Source organism: Trichomonas vaginalis, chromosome IV (assembly GCF_026262505.1).
Source record: "Trichomonas vaginalis G3 chromosome IV, whole genome shotgun sequence".
Taxonomy (NCBI): Eukaryota; Parabasalia; order Trichomonadida; family Trichomonadidae; genus Trichomonas; species Trichomonas vaginalis.
The window spans coordinates 4984139-5002862 of NC_067206.1; the positions used below are offsets into that span (position 1 = coordinate 4984139).

Here is an 18724-nt window from a genome sequence, read left to right on the forward strand (position 1 = left end):
TAAGATTTCATCCCATTATGGATACAGGTTTTAAAACATGCAAAATAAGCTTTTCAGAAGGCTTATTAAATTCTTTCAATTTTCTCTTCGAAAATTATTTTTAAGATATTTTATATAAAAGATTAAATGGAATATAACAATCGAGAAATTTTTTGCAAAAATGAATTGAATTTTTCAAAGATTTTAAAATTGAATGTGATCTTTCAAAAATGATTTTCAATAATAGCAGAATAGAATTTTTTACAGTTTGTATTTATCTTTGATTGTGCTAACTAAGCATAATGGCAAAATTTTTCAATAATTGATTCCATCTCGAATACCCTATATTTCCAACTCTTGGAAAATTTTCATGACCCTACCCTATGGCATTCCAAACGGGAACCGCGGTTGGTTACCATGGATTTCCGTCACCGGTCACATTTTAAAGATTTTTAAAGCCTTATAAAAATATGCTTTGTAAATCATTTTTTGTAAATCGGCAAAAATTTGGTAATTTTCTTCAACTAATAAATCTGCGAATAGCATTTATAATACAAGAACAATCTTTTAAAATGCGTTTGATTCATTTTTGTATAATTTCATATAGGCACATATATTCTTCCGGGACTTTCCGTGATTTTACCGTAAAATCATTAGTTTACACCAATTTTTCCGTATTTTGAATAGTTTACTGCACTTTTTCCGTAAAATTGAGTTACGGGAATCCGCAAAATTTCCGGACCTCATTTTTCATAGAATATAATAATAATATTTGATAAAAAGATATATTATTTATATTTTTGATTTTTGAATTACGGAAAAAGTGAATTGATAACTTGATTTTTTTATATGGTTAATTTTTCAAATGATATTATGAAGATCTAAAATATTAAAAGTAAAAAATTGAATTACGGAAAAAGTGAGGTCAAAAGTGAAATAAATTTGCAGAACAATTTTCATTGAAATAAGACATTGAGTATCACACTTTAGTGAATCAACATCTATAAGAATGAAGTGTTTTGAAGCTGAAATAATATTGAATAGAAATTAATTTTTTCTGAAATTTTGAATGAAATTATGGGAAATAAAAAAATTACTAAATATTGTATTCATACAAATATATTATTTTAAAGGAAAAATAGATGCTGATAGAAACGATGAAAAATTTTGAAAACTTTACAATTAATTTATGTTCGTTAACCACAGAGCTTGCAATCCAAAGCTCACGTTAGACTACAAGAGTCATGAAGTCTCATACTAAGGGATATCCAACATATATTTTAATAATCTAATGTTTGTGACAAATATTCAACATAAAATTAAGTTTTCGTTTCGTTACAAGGCATTCATACTTTGGAGATATCATATTTAATGTACAGAAAAGTTAATATTAAACAATACATGCTAAAGAATTAATAAATAAGATAATAAAATAAATTTATACGTAATTACTTTCATTTAATATGCTTTATGCTGTATAATATTGATTAAGAGGCATTAAAAGGTTCCATAGTCTGCTTTTATAGGCAAGATTTTTGATAAAAATTTAAAATTTTGAAAAATGATGAGAAAAGGAAAAAAAAGGTAAATGAGAGCAAGAGGAGGGAAAAAAAAGAAAAAGAAAAGAAAGGGAAGGGAAAAATAAAAGAAAGAAGGACATATAAAAATTTAGATGCGCATTCTTAATGCCGAGGCGGCTTGCCGCCGAGGCGCGATTTTTTTAGGCCTCTACGGTAACCCGGCAATGTTTTTTTAAATCTTGTACAGCCCTACCCTACCCAGGGTCCTAAAATGGGTATTTTCCTCACACAGACACCGTGGTTTTTTGAGCCGGGAAATAAATAGCGCAGACAGTTTCTACATATAGAGACATGCTTATACTTAGAGTTTGACGGGAATCTAAAGTGATTTTTTTCTGCATCGCGAAATCTAATGCAATCTCAAAATCATGAAGAAACTGCGAATCGGAGCGCAATTTTTTAATATGTTAATATATAAAGGTACCCCTACTACTGCAAATGCTTCAAATGAAAATCTAAGAAATCAGATTAATTTGATCACATTAGTATAGTATTGGTCAAACCAAAAACTCATATGTTGATATATAGCCTATGGATATTCATATTATCTACTTTTCATTGAATTACATAAGATTTAATAATCTCATAAATATTCTTTTTAATTTTCCGAATTCCGTGTGCATTTAGATTGCCCATACCTGTATATAATAATTCTAGAATGGTTTGGTTAGATATTAAGTTTTTTAGATTAATATTTTAACATTTTGATAAAACAAGCATTTGTTCCATTTTAGAATCGCCATTGAACTCTGGTTTGACTAACATGATGTTGTATGATCAAATAAATTCTAACTTCATGAGATAAATTTTGAAATTAGAAATTGCGATATCTGACTCAAATATTTATATGAACACATTTAACATTCAATGATAAACTAAAGTACTATACAGCAGATTCGATTTGGCTTATATTTTATATAATCAACTAATAATCCTATAAAATTGTGCTATTCACGTTGCTCAAAGATGTATTGAACATTCACTACTTGTGTATTGATAAAATTAGATATAGATTCTAATGTAAATCGATATTTTGAAAATTCATATATATTTTGTCTTGGTTTGGCATTTGATCGTGTTGAAACCGGAATTGCAATATATATCATCTAAATATATAACTATCAAAATATGAGCTATAGATTTTTAAATTATTCTCCTGAATATGAGTGACTAACATAATTATATTGAATTGAGTAGTAAGAATCTTAAATATTAGAATCTGACGATAATTTATTATAACTGTATAAAGGAACAAGACTATAAATGATGATGAAAATAAAGATTAAATTTAAATCTGAAAATTTGAAAACATTAAGTGTATTGTGCACTCTTGTCGGTCACAGTGTCTCATTCCGGGAGACATTGTCACTGCATGTCTCCCAGAATGATATCAAGTTCCCCATTCATAACTTGAATGCGGAACTTTGACCGACAAGAGTGTATTGTGCACTCTTGTCGGTTGAAAGTTCTGCAATCAGAAGAAGATTGTTGAACAATCCGCCATTCCAGGAGGCATGAGCTTGTTATGTCTCCTGGGATCACAGATTGCAACCTAAAAGATGTGCATATGCACCTCTTGTCGGTTGAAAGTTCTGCAATCAGAAGAAGATTGTTGAACAATCCGCCATTCCAGGAGGCATGAGCTTATTATGTCTCCTGAAATGGCACATATTTGATAATTCATGGAGCAGAACTTTGCACGCAATCAGACAAAAGATTGCGACAGAGTAACTGGGAAGACAGCAAATTGAAGCGATAAGCTGCTTGGGTGCTGTCTCCCAGATGCATCTGTCGGGCAAAGTCTCAAAGGAGCAGAACTTTGCACGCAATCAGACAAAAGATTGCGACAGAGTAACTGGGAAGACAGCAAATTGAAGCGATAAGCTGCTTGGGTGCTGTCTCCCAGATGCATCTGTCGGGCAAAGTCTCAAAGGAGCAGAACTTTGCACGCAATCAGACAAAAGATTGCGACAGAGTAACTGGGAAGACAGCAACTTGAAGCGAAGTTTTGTTTTCGAGTCTTTGGTTAAGAAATCTTAACAAAAAAACAAAGAAAAAATCAGATAAAGTTGTCAATAACTTCATCAGTTAATGCTCACCTATGGGAGGTGTTTTGCGGGAGCTGGGGGTATCTTGGTGAGTACTCAGGAGGCCAAGAAGGGCACCCCAACCGACATTATCCTGATGAATTCAGTTGTCAACCATTCTGAAAACCGCCGAAACCGTCGTGTGTAGAGAAATTGTTTAAATTTATTTTTTTCAGATTTAAATAAAAATAAGAAATGTTTACTATTATGGATTTTGAAATTTTTTAAATTAAGAGTAGGAGATGAGACAAATTTAAATTTTTAAGAAATATTTGGAAGGGCGTAAGATACGCCAACTTAAATATATTATCAAATGAGAGAAAATCACTCAACAAAAAAACAATTCTTTCAAAAAGTTTGACATTGATCTTTCTAATACATATTTTTGGAAGGGCGTAAGATACGCCAACTTAAAAATATTATCAAATGAGAGAAAATCACTCAACAAAAAAACAATTCTTTCAAAAAGTTTAAAATTGATCTTTCTAATACATATCCTATGGAAGGAGTTTACATTCTCAAAATAAAAACCAGTTCAAAATCTTATTATTCCTTGAATAAAAATCATTTAATTTCAAATCCATTCCAAATCCTTAAATCTGTATTAAAATCATTTTGCCAACAACTAACAATACAAATTACATTTCCATATATCTTCTTGTCCATTTTAATTTTTTATCTCATTTTATTTAATTTTATTTAAAGCATATAGACATCGAGATCCTTTACACATAGTTATATAAAAGTCAAATACATAATAAATTCTTAATTCTAGAGATATCTCAAAATCTCATTTTTTTAATTTAAAATACCTTTCATTTTTCACAGTACGATCACAACAAACAAGCCATTTACTAATTAACACATATAAGAAAAATATCAAATTACAAAACAACTTTCAATATCATTCGCATCAAATTCTATTTTTTCATAATTATCAACTACATGTTATTATATAATATATGTCGGCGCATATTCCACTCTATACAAGTGTCAGACACACTCACACAAAGCTGTGAGATTCATACCTCTATCAGTAGGACTTCTCAAATCAAGAACACATATGTTTCACTATCGCACATCTGTGTAGGATCTAATTAACCCTTTGGACTGGTACTTCAAAATTTGATAATTTGATAATTTCATGTGATATCATCATTTGCCTTTAAAACAACTGTGCGTTAAACTAGACACGTTTCTCTATCATAATGCAAAATATCAAAGTTTGGGAGATTCCCAAAGTGTCTGAAACTGATCATAAGGGTGAAAAACCGTTTTCCAGAAGTTGGGAACGTAGGGTAATTTCTTTGATTTGTTAATTTACGATTAAAATGAACTATATCACTATTAATGCGATTTAATGAGATAATATTATATACACTAAAGGCTAAATTCCCTATTAAGATTTGTTTCTTTCTGCATTTTGAAGACTTCTTGACAAATTATTTTATTAACTCAATACATTAAGCTCTTGATTAGCTTAATAAGGAAGAAGAAAATTAGGTTCTATAAGCAAACATGAAATATTTTTTCATTCTTGAATATTCAGCTATTTTCTTAGTAGTATGAACATAAAATCAACGATTTCAATTGTGCCATAGAAAAACAATGTAACTTTCAGATTCAAAGGTCAAGAATTTATTCAAATTCTCTTTTGCGAATGTGTAGTATATATTATGTTATCATCGTAGTGGTTCCTTATAATAGTGCCGCTATAGCAGTTAATAAAACCTATTCAAATTCTTGTGATAAAACCCATATGCTAATTAACTACTATTTCATGTAGACTATTAACCAACTAATTATAGGTATAAATATTCCATGATATGAGGTTATGTAAGTGGTTATGAAAGATTATGGTAACCAAAATTTTCTGAATCACAATGTATCTGCTATTGTTCGAATCCTAATTTTCCATGGCTAACATAAGGTATGAACAATAGGCAATCAAAGCAATCGATATAGAAAGGTTTTAAAATATCTTCAATTTGCATTAAATCAGCATTCTAACAATGGTCACCATCACTTGGAGTTTCCCTAGAGTAATCTATATTTGAGCTCTATATACTCAATTTGATAAATTTCCAAATCTTTACATGGAATACATATGATGATATTGATATCTCTGATTTTTCATGCTGTTTGATAAATTGATATAATAATTTGGTATGTTTGTGATTTCAGAATTTTTCTTGAAATTTCGTTAGATGTTTCAAGAAATTCGATATCGTAAGAAACGGCCAATAATAGTTGATATCCCATTTATCGGACCATTCCTAATTGCTGTATTTATTGTTCTGATCACTAAAACATATAATTCAAGTGATAATTCGTTAATTAGCATGCCAAAATATAAAGAATACTTCGAAATTCACAAGCCTATGACTCCACACGAGAAGCCTGTCAATGCATCTTATAAAAAAGATATATATCCAAACAATATTTCCAGAACTTTAGTTACTAAAGAAGTTATTCTTCCGAACATCTATGTTACAAAAACAATAGGTGATGTTGGTAAAGATGCTGTTATTCCATCAGCGAATGCTATTCAAGAATACGCAAAATCCGGAAATGCTTTCCTTGTTCAAATGAAAAACGTATTCGTAAATAACGAAGGCATTGTTTATGCAAACAATGTGTTCTATCCAGGAGACTGTGCTTGTCATTGGAGAGGCTGTATTGATTTCGAAGGAAAACATTTTCAAAAAGAATTCGAGTATACAACTGTTGATAAGGCAATTTGTATTACCCACGAATACGGATGGTTCTTTGCTCATTGGCTTATTGATTTCATGCCAAAATTTGCAATAATTCCTGAAGATATACTTTTATCATCAAAGATCATCATTACAAGTTATGCCGATTTCACTATAAACGGATTGAAGTTCTTAGGAGTGAAACAATCCAATATTATTGCCCCTGTTCCAGATACTGCTGTTTTTTGCCGTACATTGTATACAGTTGAGCCAATTGTATGCACTAAATTCAATGCTTATTTACTTCTCAACCTCCGAAGCCTTATTGTTAAGAAATGCAAACTTGATACAACTCCTGCAACGAAATACGTCTTCTACAATCGTGAAAATACAGATTACAGAAAGTTCGGAAACTACAATGACATTCTCAAGTCAATAAAGAGCTCTTACCCTCAATATAGCTGGCAAAATATTAAAATTTCGGGTGGAATTAAAGACCAAGCAAAGTTGTTCAATTCTATCAAAGTATTTGTTGCAATGCATGGAGCTGCATTTGCAAACACTCTTTTCATGCAACCAAACTCTTCTGTTGCCGAAATAATGGGAGATAGATGGGTAGACAACTACTTGTGGATCTCTGCTTACGCGCAAGTCCACCACGTTGTTTGTAGAGATATGAAAGTCCAGTGGAGAGAATCTGGAAGCAAAAACGTGATTGATACGAAAACCATTCTTCAATTGGTTGATGTAGCTATAAAGAGTATGGAATCAACCCCTCAGCCACCAATGTAATAGATTTATTTGAGGATGTTTTATTGTCGTCTGGAAAAGTGATAAAATTATTATTGTCGTCTAAAAAGGTGACAAATTATTATTGTCGTCTGGAAAAGTGACAAAATTATCATTGTCGTCTAAAAAATAGATTTTTCAAGCATGTTTCGGTACCTAAATAAAGGAAGAACATCAATTCCATCTATGTATATAGTATGCAAACACGCATGATATATGGAGTAGCTCTTTATCTGGCTAAAAATCCTATTATTTGAAAATTCGCATTGTCGTCTAAAACCGCCAGACGACAATAATAATACCCCGATTTATTTGATTTTGTTATAAAGATTTTTTGTATATAGTTTAAAATTCACATTTTTTAATGATTTTCACGATTAAAAGTTAATACTGTCACTCTAATAATGGAATACTAATTAATCAAATCAATTATATCAATCAATAAAATTTTGAAATTTACTTTTAAATCTTCTATACCTCAAGTGATAAATATCAATCATTCATTCCATATATATGATGCTTGCAAAAATTCCAATTTCATATTTATCAAAAACTTAGTAAATAAATAAAAAAAAAGATTGAGTTGAATTTAAAAGCAAGAATAAATTGTCATAGAAGTTTACTCCTCAGCGAGCATATCGTGTTCCTTGAGGTAGTCGTAGATCTGGAGGAGACGTGTGTACTTCTGGATACGTTCTCCGCGAGCTGTTGAACCTGTCTTGATGGACTGAGCACCGATAGCAACAGCGAGATCAGCGATGACGGAGTTGCATGTTTCACCAGAACGGTGGGAAACCATGACACGGTGGCCAGCGTTGAGGATGAGGCGGGCAGCTTCCATACCTTCAGAGATTGTACCGATCTGGTTAACCTTAAGAAGGAGAGCATTGCACCACTTGCCCTCGAGACCCTTCTTGATTGTGATTGGGTTTGTTGTGTAAAGGTCATCACCGACAAGCTGGACGCGTTGGCCAAGGCGGGCGTTGAGCTTTGTCCAGTTCTCGTAATCGAGTTCAGCGAGAGCATCTTCGATGGAAACGATGGCTGGGTGCTTCTTGAGGAGCTCATCGAAGTAGTCTATCATCTGGTCAGCGTTGAGGAACTTGCCAACTTCGACTTCGTAGAGCTTCTTCTCTTCATCGTAGAATTCAGAGGAAGCGACATCCATACCGATCATGATGTCCTTGCCAGCTTCGTAGCCAGCGGCCTTGATAGCCTCTTCGATAACTGTGAGAGCCTCTTCTGGGTCGTTGAGGTTTGGAGCGAAACCACCCTCATCACCGAGGTTCTTAGCGGAGAGACCGTACTTCTTGACAAGGAGGCCACCGAGCTTCTGGTAGACTTCAGCAACCATACGGAGCTGGTCTGGGAATGGGACCTTGCGTGTTGGTGTAACCATGAATTCCTGGAACTTGAGGTTGCCACCAGCGTGCTTGCCACCGTTAAGGATGTTGAAGAATGGGGATGGGAGCTTGAACTTCTTTGGAACCTTGTCGCAGCCACCATAGAAGGCCTTGGCGAGGTACTGGAAGAGTTCGATTTCCTGGACAGCAGCGCCAGCTTCGGCAAGAGCGAAGGATGTAGCTGTGCAAGCATTGCCACCGATGTTCTTCTTAAGAACTGTGCCATCTGTGTCGCAGATCTTCTTGTCGAGGGCTGGGAAGTCGCAGAAGCACATTCCCTTGAGAGCTGGAGAAAGCTTCTCTGTAACGTTCTTGGCAGCCTGCTGTGTGCCCTTGCCACCATAGCGAGCCTTGTCACCATCACGGAGTTCGAGGGCTTCACCAACACCTGTTGAAGCACCAGATGGGGCGGATGAGCGGGCGGCGAGTGTAACACGGCCGAGGTACTTTACGTAGACATCAACCTCGACTGTTGGGTTGCCACGGGAGTCAAGGACTTCACGGCCGACAACTTTCTCGATGACAGCCTTTGGAGCCTTCTTCTTGAGAAGGACGGAGAGGGTGCCGATTGGGTCTTCAGCCTTGGCAGCCTCAGCAATGCATTCTTTAACAATAGCGTCGTGCTCGGCGTTCATTGTTTTTAAAAGTGATTTGACCATCTTCTGTGCAAATTTGAGAGGAGCGATTCACTTTATTTTGAATGAACTCATAGAATAAAATTCGCATATTTCAATGATATGTGGTCGGTTCATAAAGTGAGATCATGAGTTCAGATATGTCATGCAATGTAAAGAGCACAATTTAAAAATCCGTAGATGTAAAAAATGAATGGAAACTTGACCACTTATAAATTTGTGTTGGATTTGGATAGTGAACTTTTATCGTACTAAAATTATTTATCCACGAATATTAGTACATTCCTCAATTCTTTAAAAATGTGTTTCAGCCGGCATTTACGGAAAGAATCTTCAATTTTGCTACAAAAGCTGGAGAATCAACAAGGCTGTATTCGTTACGAAATATAGGTGCTAAATTCAATAGATTGGTCATTTTCTTGATCTCTTATACTTCGAATCTAGTTGGCAAATTTCATTGCATGCTGATGAGTTTATTTATCCATTAAGAATAGATACTAAATTACGAATACTATCTTAGTCAAGCTTATTTGTTACATTTCTCCACTTTTTTACAAAAAAATATTTATTTCCATTTTAAAATGATTTTATAGTATTACTATGTATATACTTTGTGTGTATAATAATGTTGTAATATTTATCTGCTCGATAAGTTAAATTTATATTACGAATCTATTTTAAAAACTTCTTTAAATCTAAACAAAATATGGAAATAAAGCATAAAAACTCTAAAAGCAAACTATCCATCTTGAAAATCAAATTCCAAGATGAAATTCTTTTTTTCAATACAAAGGTTGAGATATTTTAATACATATCCTCATTTCATTACCTATAGTTGAACTGAAATGACTTCATAATCATATTTCACATTGTATTCTAGAAAATGAAATGAATTTTTGAGGGAAATCCTATATTTCTCATACCTTTCAATACAATGTTTCTAAAAAGCATATGTAGCACTAAATAGAGTCATCTATTTAATAAATTTAAGCTATATTATTCTTCCATAAGCCAAATGAAATAATCAGGCTATAAGATAAAGAGAATAAGAAGCAGTCTGATGGAATGTATATTACAACTATTTATTATATATCACAGATTTAAAAAAGCAACATGAAGAAATATTGCTGAGTTTTTATCTTGAGTAAATGTCTTATGATATATATACGAGTGAGAAGACGGACAAAAATGCAAGAGATAAGCCGTAATAGCATTGATTATTAACAGATTTACATTGGAGATTGAAGTCTTCAACTGCATGAGGAAAATCACAATTGATTGAATTATCAAAATTTACATTATCATCTTTTCCAAAGGTATTTGATGGATAATTAGATGTTACTCTGATATTCACACCTTTTGATGTAATAGGATATGCTGAGTCTCTATTAAATACATCTTGACTATTGCCCATAGGAAAAAAAGTAACGTATATTTGAATGAGTAGGCATCCATCGAGCTTACTCACCTATTAAACTTTTTATTCGATCTCTGGCCGACAAAGAGCCAGAGAATCACATCTGCATTAACTTATGCTGAAGTTATCTGGATTTCTTCTCTCATTTGAGAGACATCCAGATCTCGCTTTTTTTTGGTCAGGTACGACAACTACATTACACTAGGGCAGAATTCTCATCACAATTCTCATCACAAGCATATTACTTTAGAGTAGAGTTCTTCCGAAATCTCTCATCAAATGAGAGATTTCGGAAAGACTCTGCCCTCTTCGATCAATCACAGCTTCATCAGCCGTTTACTGACCAAAGAACGATCACGAGAGTACATTAAGGCGAAGTTCTTCAGAAGTCTCTCATTCAATGAGAGACTTCTGAAGAACTTCGCCTTATTCGACTAAATTTACATTCCCTGGCTCATGCTTGGCCAGTGAACATATGCAGATTGCATTATAACAGAGTCCTTTCGAGACCTCTCATTCAATGAGAGATCTCGAAAGGACTCTGTTATATTTATGTAAAAGCATAATTTACGACCTTAAACAGGCTAGAGAGAAGTAAAACAGTACGCGTAAATTTTAAAGTAAAAATAATGTCAAGAGAAGCGCAATACTTATGCAGTCTATATGCTATGACATAGTATATAGACTGCATAAGCATTGCGCTTCTGATCTGCAGACCACTCATGAAAGACCAAATTGAGATTTGATGCAGAAATCATTTGCTGATAAGGATAGTGCAGCATCAAATCTTGGTAGGATCATGCTATGCACAGTATCCTTATCAGCAAGTGAATAGCTGATGATGGCCATCCATGAGAAATGACACTTTTGAGTTTTGAAAGATAATTTTTTTTAATAATATTTTATTAATATTAAAATGCTGCACTTAATTTAATTCAGTTCATGTTTCAGAGTTTTATTTTTTCTCCACTCAATTTTAAAATAAATTTTTTGATACCCCCTTTTCAATTCAAATTTACGCCAAAATCACAAAAATTATTATTTCATATTGAATTTTATTATTTTAAACATTTTTATTCATAGATCAAAATTGAAATGATATTCAATTTTATTTTGTTTTCAGATTCCTTTTTTCAGCAGTTTAAATGAGTATTTCCGCATCAAATCCTTAATATAAGTTATGCATATCTTATCGACATCTATATATTATAATATAAGTTTCAAATATTCTTATTTCTACATCAAATTTTTAATGTTCGAAAGAAATTGCTTATTGTCATATCACTTTCTTATCTATGCATGAAATAAAACTTTATAAATATATAATTCATCAAATTCTGTATATTTTTCTAAAATGAGATTTCAAATTGATTATATTCTCTTATTCTACTAAAATTACACCTTAAATCATATTTACAAACATATATCATACTTAAAGATATATTCAACAACCATATAACACCCGCATATATTGAATTTCTAATTCGATCATTTCACGAATTCTTCTGTTTTATAAATATATGTCATTTATAATATTGATCATTTAGCATATACTTCATATAAAAACTTTCATAGGCTAATTCTAATCTTTTCTGCATATAAATTTCAATTTCATACAAAAAGTAATCAACCATGAGCTGTGGTTTATACAGCAACTATTTCTATGTATATATATATTATTATATTACTATTTATTCAGTTCTAATTTATTTATATATTGAGTTATTGTCATGCTTCATTTTTAAAATAATCGGGTATCCCCCCTTTCTTAAGGCCCAAAAAATTCCCAAATTCAATTCACAATAATCGTTTTTGGGATTTTTTTGGAACCCACTTTTTACACTTAAATCTAACTCCCTATAATATTGATGATTAAAACTTATTTAAAGAATAAAAGATAAACATGTTACATAGTTATTCCATATATGATTTAGTCAATATTTAACTTATGTAAATATATAATATTTTATTGGTTAAGATAGCTTTTGAATAAGAATAGTTTTTTGGCACTTGAATATTCTGCAAGATCGAAAAATTGAAGGGATCATTTCCTGAATTGCCACATTTTGAATGCTTCTATTACAAAATAGATTTCCATACATTTCCTGATTGTTGAATTTTCAAAAATTTCATCTAATGATGGTCGATCATTTGGGTTTCGAGACAGCATTGATTCGATTAATGGCCGAATTACAGCATATCTATCATTTATTTTTCTTTTTCCTTGGAAATATGGTTTGAGTGTGCATAATTCATAGAGGATTAGACCAAATGAATATATATCTGCCTTTTCGTTTTAAGGATCGCCAAGTAAAACTTCTGGAGCTGAATACACCGGAGTTCCGCATTGAGTGTATGCATATTGAGAAGAAGTGTAAAGTGACTTTGCTAAACCGAAATCACTAAGATAAATTATATCAAAAGCATTCGAAACAAGAATATTTTCAGGCTTAAGATCTCGATGAATGATATGATTTTTGTGAATGTATTCTAATGCTTTTGCTATTTGCCAACATATTGAGCAAACTGTATCTATCCTTAAAAGTTCACCATTTTGTCTTGAAATATATTGACGTAAATTTCCTCCATCAATGTAGTTCATAACTATATATAATTTATTGTTATCAGTCCAGGAAGAAATATATTTAACAATATTAGAATGGTTCAATTTAGATAGGATTTCTACTTCAGAACGAGCTTTTGCTCTCATTTGAGAGCTCATCTCTGATAAATCTATTACTTTCATGGCATATTGTTTTCCATCTGGAGTTTTGACTAAGTAAACTACCCCAAATCCGCCTTGTCCAAGTTTGCGCACTATGGTGTATCGAACCATCTTGTTCTAAAATGATATTTTCAACTATGAAACAAATTACGACTTCTTTACGACTCGGTATTCAAAAAATATCTAACAAAATTCTACGACTCAGATTTTTTTTGTGTGTGTATGTATTGAATCCAACAGTTTTCATTATTGGGTATCATTACATGATCCTACATTATCATTTTAAAATATTCTTGAAAAATTGCATAAATTTCATTTAGTAATAACGAGAAAATATTCAGTAAATAAAATTTTAATGCTCATCAAGAAATAAATGAGGTGTATTATTGATGAGCATTAAAATTTTGTCACTTTTATTAGGAAACAATTTGTGAGCTATAACTACTCAATTGGGGTATTGTTTCTTATTAAATCTCTCAATGAATGAGAAACTTTATAAGGAACATTCATACTACTATTTCTTGGCTAGCAAATGGCTAATGATTCAATTACTTGTCGAATTGAGTAGTGTTCTTTCAAAATATCTCATTTGATGGGAAATTTTGGGAAAATTCTCTCCTAATGTAGTTTTCTTGTTGTTTTTGATCATTTGTATGTCAGTGGGTGCAAATTTCATCGAATAGAACAGATATTGTCGCAAATATCTCATTTAATGAGAGGCTTTGGAAAATTCTGCACTAGTATTTTGGAATTGTAGTGTATCTGTAATTTGTTTATATACTGAAATTATTTGGATATTTCTCAAATCAAGTGCTAAATACAGAAAACTCTAGCATAGCATAATGGAAATGTAATTTTTTGTAATTGTCAATCACAAAAATATCTTCCTCAAACATCCTTTAAACTCGAAACAAACACTCATTATTAAAAAATCTCTTTTATGAAGATATCTATATATAAATAACTTTATTCTATATAAATTTACATATTTTGAGCTTTTTTATAAATAACAAGGGCCAAATCAGAAATTTGCTTATTACTTCCATTGAATTTGCTCATAATATAAAGGAGAGCAGTGTGGAAAGAAGATCTGTTCAAGAAAATGTTGTTTTTCCTTGGTAAATAAGAGACAGCAGCGTCATAGAAGTCAAGGAATGCTTTGGCAGTGTCATCAGATATATCCCTGAACTCAATCATTGCTTTTGTTGGTGTTTCAAGTAAAAATTTCTTGTGTCTCTGAATTATATCTTGATTTGTCGACAAAATTGTAATTAGAGCCTTGAATGAGTGGAATATTGTCACAAACATTGCATTGGACATCTCGATTTGCTGAGGATCATCTTTCAAAAATGGAATTCGAGTAAATAATCTAAAGATTTCAATAATTTTATCGACAATGTCAGGATAATCAACCAATTCTTGCATCGTTACCATCTCTGGTCTTTCCTTTCCATCATCTCCTTCGTTTTTCTGAGTTCCTGAATCTCGATATTCAGAATTTCTGTTTCTTTGGTCATTTCTAGTAACAGTGATCTCTAACTCATACATCTTAAGTATATAAGCAATGCACTCGCACACACTTGGTATGAAATCCGATGAAAAACTTCTTGTTTCCAAAACTTCCAAAATTTTTGACAAAATTTCATTAATTAGGTCGATATCTCCCTCCCCCATCTTTGAGAAGGCCAGACCCAACATTAAACAACCGTTTTTGAAACAATCCGGTGAATCTGAGTTTATCATCTGGAACATTAAAGGAATGAAGTCAGAAGAGAGGTAATTCTGGTCGATTGTGTAGTATTCTATGCATTCTACGACTAGTTTCATCTTTTCTGGTGTTGCATTGTCGAGCCAATTTGGATTATGCAGCAAAACAATGAATTTTTGGGCCAAAGCAACGATTTCATCCATAATATTGCCCTTGTAGCTTTTAATAATGTATAAAAAGAAGTCGCAGAACTCGTCTTGGATGAGAAATCTGTCTTGGTCGGTCATATTAAAGGAATCTATTTGATCTAGGAGCTCGATTCCGAATGTCATGATCTCTTTGGCCTGTTCTATTGACTCTCTGATGCTTACTTTGCTGAAATTCACTGAAAGAAGATACAATAAATGTTTTATTGTAAAAGAATTGAAGTTTTGCTGGAAAATTGTATCGCGAATTGTAGTATATATGTTGTTGAAGAGATCTACTGGGTAGTTTTCAAGAGATCTGGAAAAATTGTTCTGAATAAAACTTATGACAACTAAAAATGAGTATCCTGTGAGTTCGTCGATTCCATAACTCATTACTTTGGGTATAATCACTGTGAAAAACATCTCAAAGAAGTCTTTCTCTGTTTGGTCGCTCTGAGGAAAAGTTGTTAAAAGATATTCTTTCGAAATCTGTTGATTCCTTGAAATACAGAACAAAAGACCAAAGATATCAGAAAATATAATGGGAAGTTCGGTAGATAATAGAATACTGAAGACATTTTCCCTATTTTCTTGAATAATCTTGAAAACAGGCGAATTTATGTTCTGTGTCTGAGCGAATGAGACCAGAATGGACAGACAATTAATGAAAATAAGCTGTTGGCCCCATGATCCAACAATTGGAGGAGAATTTTGTAAAATTTCGTAAATTGCAGGGCCAACGTGTTCCATGTCATAGTAAGTTAGGCGGCTAAGAAGGTCTTTGACCTGGTAAGCAAGGTAATAATTCATTTCTGATGAGTCAATATAATCGGGATTTTCAATTTTTGAAAAACTGTCAACGAAAATGTTGATAAGAGGAGTAACCATGAGTTCTGTGAAGTTCTCGTTGATCATAATTGGCTCCTTGAACGTGTACGGGAATTTACATTTAATTCCTTCTTTTCCAAAGCTATGCTGCTTCGTTTCGAAGGTCTGCTGGCATTTACTTTGATCAATACATGAATATTCGAACCCTGTGAAGTCAATGTACTGTTGAATAAGAATTTTCAAAATTTCTTCATTTTTTTCATCATCAAAGCTTGGGCAGCAAAACATTTTATCGAATTCTTCTGTAAACTCATCTATATTCTCTGTATTTTCTTGAAAATACTTAATTAATTCTTCAGAAATCAAAATTTCGTTTTGGAACAAAAAGAAAGGAGGAGATCTATTAATATTCAGTATTGTTATAACGAAGAACATCAAAATCTGCAGTTCTTCCCTGAATTTCATATTATAATAAAAATAAATTAATTTGAAGATCATTTGAATGACAGCTTCGAATGTATTCTGTTGGCAAGCCATCTGTATTGTCTTTGACACCACTCTCAGGATGATATACGTCGTAGGTTTCGTTTTGTAGTGATCATCATTTGATTTCGTAATTATTTGGGTCAGACATTTGGTCGTCAGTTCCAGAAAGTCCTGACACTCTGAATTTGTGAAGTCATAATTGGAATAAGGGAATTTTATGCAAAATAGGTAAATTGGACGGATTTCTTGCTTAAAGAAGGATGCCTGGTCCTTGTAGTCTTCTAGTAATTCGATTGTTGCACGAAATGCGGCTCTTTTTTGTGAATTTGAAAAATTATCATTTGATAATGCGTTTGATAATGAAGTAATTATGTCTGCAGCATTGCCTCTCATGTAATAAAACAATCCTGATAGACATGAAGAACATAATTCAGGAATAATTGGTAAATCTGAAAATAATCCATTAAGTGTTGATGTTTTCACGCGTTGAAGTGCTGCAATCTCTTGTTGGTTGTCATCTTTTGTATAAATATAATTAAACAATTGAGGTAAATCATTTTGAGAAATAAAATGTCCTGAAAAAAAGTTTTTAAGTAAAATAAATGCTTGTGCGAAGTCATTTATCTGATCTTCGCTGAGTTCTGATGTTATTTGTGATGTGATTGTTGCGATTGTGTCTAATGCTTGAATTGGATTTTGATTAAAAACAGAATTGAAAAAGTTAAATGTATCTTGAAGTGTCTTGTCATCTCCAGATCTGATATTTGGTAAGTTTTGAAGAAATTGATTAACTAATGCATTTTGATCAAATCCTGAAAACATCAACAAATAAAAATGTAAAAACAAACTATAAAGAATTATAATATAGCACATATAATATGTTGGTTATCATATGTTTTGTTCGTCTAATTCAAGAAACAAGTAAAAATTGTTTCAAAATTTAACAAAATAATGGGATAATTTAAGGACAACAAGAGTTTTCTATAAAAGAAAAATAAATATTAAGTAATAGAAATGATGTTTTTAAATGAAATTAAAGAAATTTATTTCTTATTTGGATAGATTCTTGGACCAAAGATAGAAGATCCAACACGTACAAAAGTAGCACCCATTTTAAGAGCCAATTCGTAATCTGCGCTCATTCCCATGCTGAGTTCTAAATCTTCTGGTTTCATTCCTAATTCGCCAGCAATGCGTCTTCTCTCTTCGACGAGGCATGCGAAATCTCTAGAAGCTTCGCCTGTTTCGCCAATTGTCATAACACCTCTGAATTTTAAGTTATGGCAGTTTTCTACGATGAATTTAGCGAGTTCTGATGCTTCAGCACCATTGGCGATGCCACTCTTTTGTGGTTCTGCAGATGTATTAATTTGAATTAAAACTTCAAGAGGTTTTCTATTTACGTATTGCTTATCGACTTTAGTAGCCAATTCCTTACTATCTATTGACTGAATCATAACCAAATTCTCAACTTTGCAGAGTTTGGCAACTTTATTCGACTGAAGGTGGCCAATCATGTGGAATTGAGCATCAGGTAACTGTGGTCCCTTTGTAATGATTTCGTCAACATAGTTTTCACCAAAAATTCTGCCACCAGCTTCAAAAACTTGTTTCAGATCTTCAATTGGTTTAGTTTTGCTCACACATACAAGATGGGCTGTTGATGATAAGTTCTTGACAATCTCATTTATGTGCTTGTAATTCTCTGCAACGTGAGATTCTGTCATTGCAAAAATTTCTGAAAAGTGTCAAAATTTTGATAAGTGGTAGGATGAAATTTTCAAACACAAGCATATAATTTAACTTAATAAATCAAATATATGCATAATTCCTCGATTGATTGCCGTCCAAAATTATTAGGATTTCATCAAAACTTACTCAAGAAATAAGAATTTTTTTTTCAAATTTTATAAATCAAAATTATTTTGGAAAGTTTTTATTGAAGATTATCGATTTTTAAATAATACATTTTTAGTATTTTTACATAAATAAGTAAATTAATTTCTTAAATGTGTATGAAGTGTGAAATTCATGAGAATTATTTTTAATTTCATTTTTAAATTCAAATGTAAAGTCATAAATAATACTTATTCAACACAATTAGAATAATAAATCTAAAACAAACCAATAGAAACAATATCAATTGCGAATATATTTTGAAAGACAGATAGTTAGCTAACGCAAGTCAGGCAGTAGGTTACAC

The 18724-nt window shown here is 32.2% G+C and overlaps 5 protein-coding genes across 5 annotated transcripts, besides 5 other annotated features; 1 reads left to right on the forward strand and 4 right to left on the reverse strand.

Moving 5' to 3' along the window:
* Positions 1–1558: 1558 nt before the first annotated feature.
* Positions 1559–1751: a mobile genetic element.
* Positions 1752–5769: 4018 nt separating this feature from the next.
* Positions 5770–7415, forward strand: TVAGG3_0032560 (protein of unknown function, DUF563 family; the record flags this gene model as incomplete). Its single annotated transcript, XM_001315591.1, has 1 exon — positions 5854–7134. The coding sequence occupies one exon, from the start codon at positions 5854–5856 to the stop codon at positions 7132–7134; it is 1281 nt and encodes a 426-aa protein (XP_001315626.1).
* Positions 7416–7695: 280 nt separating this feature from the next.
* Positions 7696–9188, reverse strand: TVAGG3_0032570 (enolase; the record flags this gene model as incomplete). Its single annotated transcript, XM_001315592.2, has 1 exon — positions 7751–9169. One exon carries the CDS (start codon positions 9167–9169, stop codon positions 7751–7753), a length of 1419 nt encoding a protein of 472 aa, XP_001315627.1.
* Positions 9189–10571: 1383 nt separating this feature from the next.
* Positions 10572–10749: a mobile genetic element.
* A 66-nt stretch (positions 10750–10815) lies between these two features.
* Positions 10816–10899: a mobile genetic element.
* A 50-nt stretch (positions 10900–10949) lies between these two features.
* Positions 10950–11038: a mobile genetic element.
* Positions 11039–12882: 1844 nt separating this feature from the next.
* Positions 12883–13422, reverse strand: TVAGG3_0032610 (protein serine/threonine kinase protein; the record flags this gene model as incomplete). Its single annotated transcript, XM_001315595.1, has 1 exon — positions 12883–13422. One exon carries the CDS (start codon positions 13420–13422, stop codon positions 12883–12885), a length of 540 nt encoding a protein of 179 aa, XP_001315630.1.
* Positions 13423–13942: 520 nt separating this feature from the next.
* Positions 13943–14069: a mobile genetic element.
* A 210-nt stretch (positions 14070–14279) lies between these two features.
* TVAGG3_0032630 (armadillo (ARM) repeat-containing protein family) lies at positions 14280–17343 on the reverse strand (the record flags this gene model as incomplete). Its single annotated transcript, XM_001315596.2, has 1 exon — positions 14293–17343. The coding sequence occupies one exon, from the start codon at positions 17341–17343 to the stop codon at positions 14293–14295; it is 3051 nt and encodes a 1016-aa protein (XP_001315631.1).
* Positions 17344–17492: 149 nt separating this feature from the next.
* Positions 17493–18257, reverse strand: TVAGG3_0032640 (pyridoxal phosphate binding; the record flags this gene model as incomplete). The annotated part of the gene is made up of 1 exon (XM_001315597.1): positions 17565–18248. One exon carries the CDS (start codon positions 18246–18248, stop codon positions 17565–17567), a length of 684 nt encoding a protein of 227 aa, XP_001315632.1.
* Positions 18258–18724: the final 467 nt, after the last annotated feature.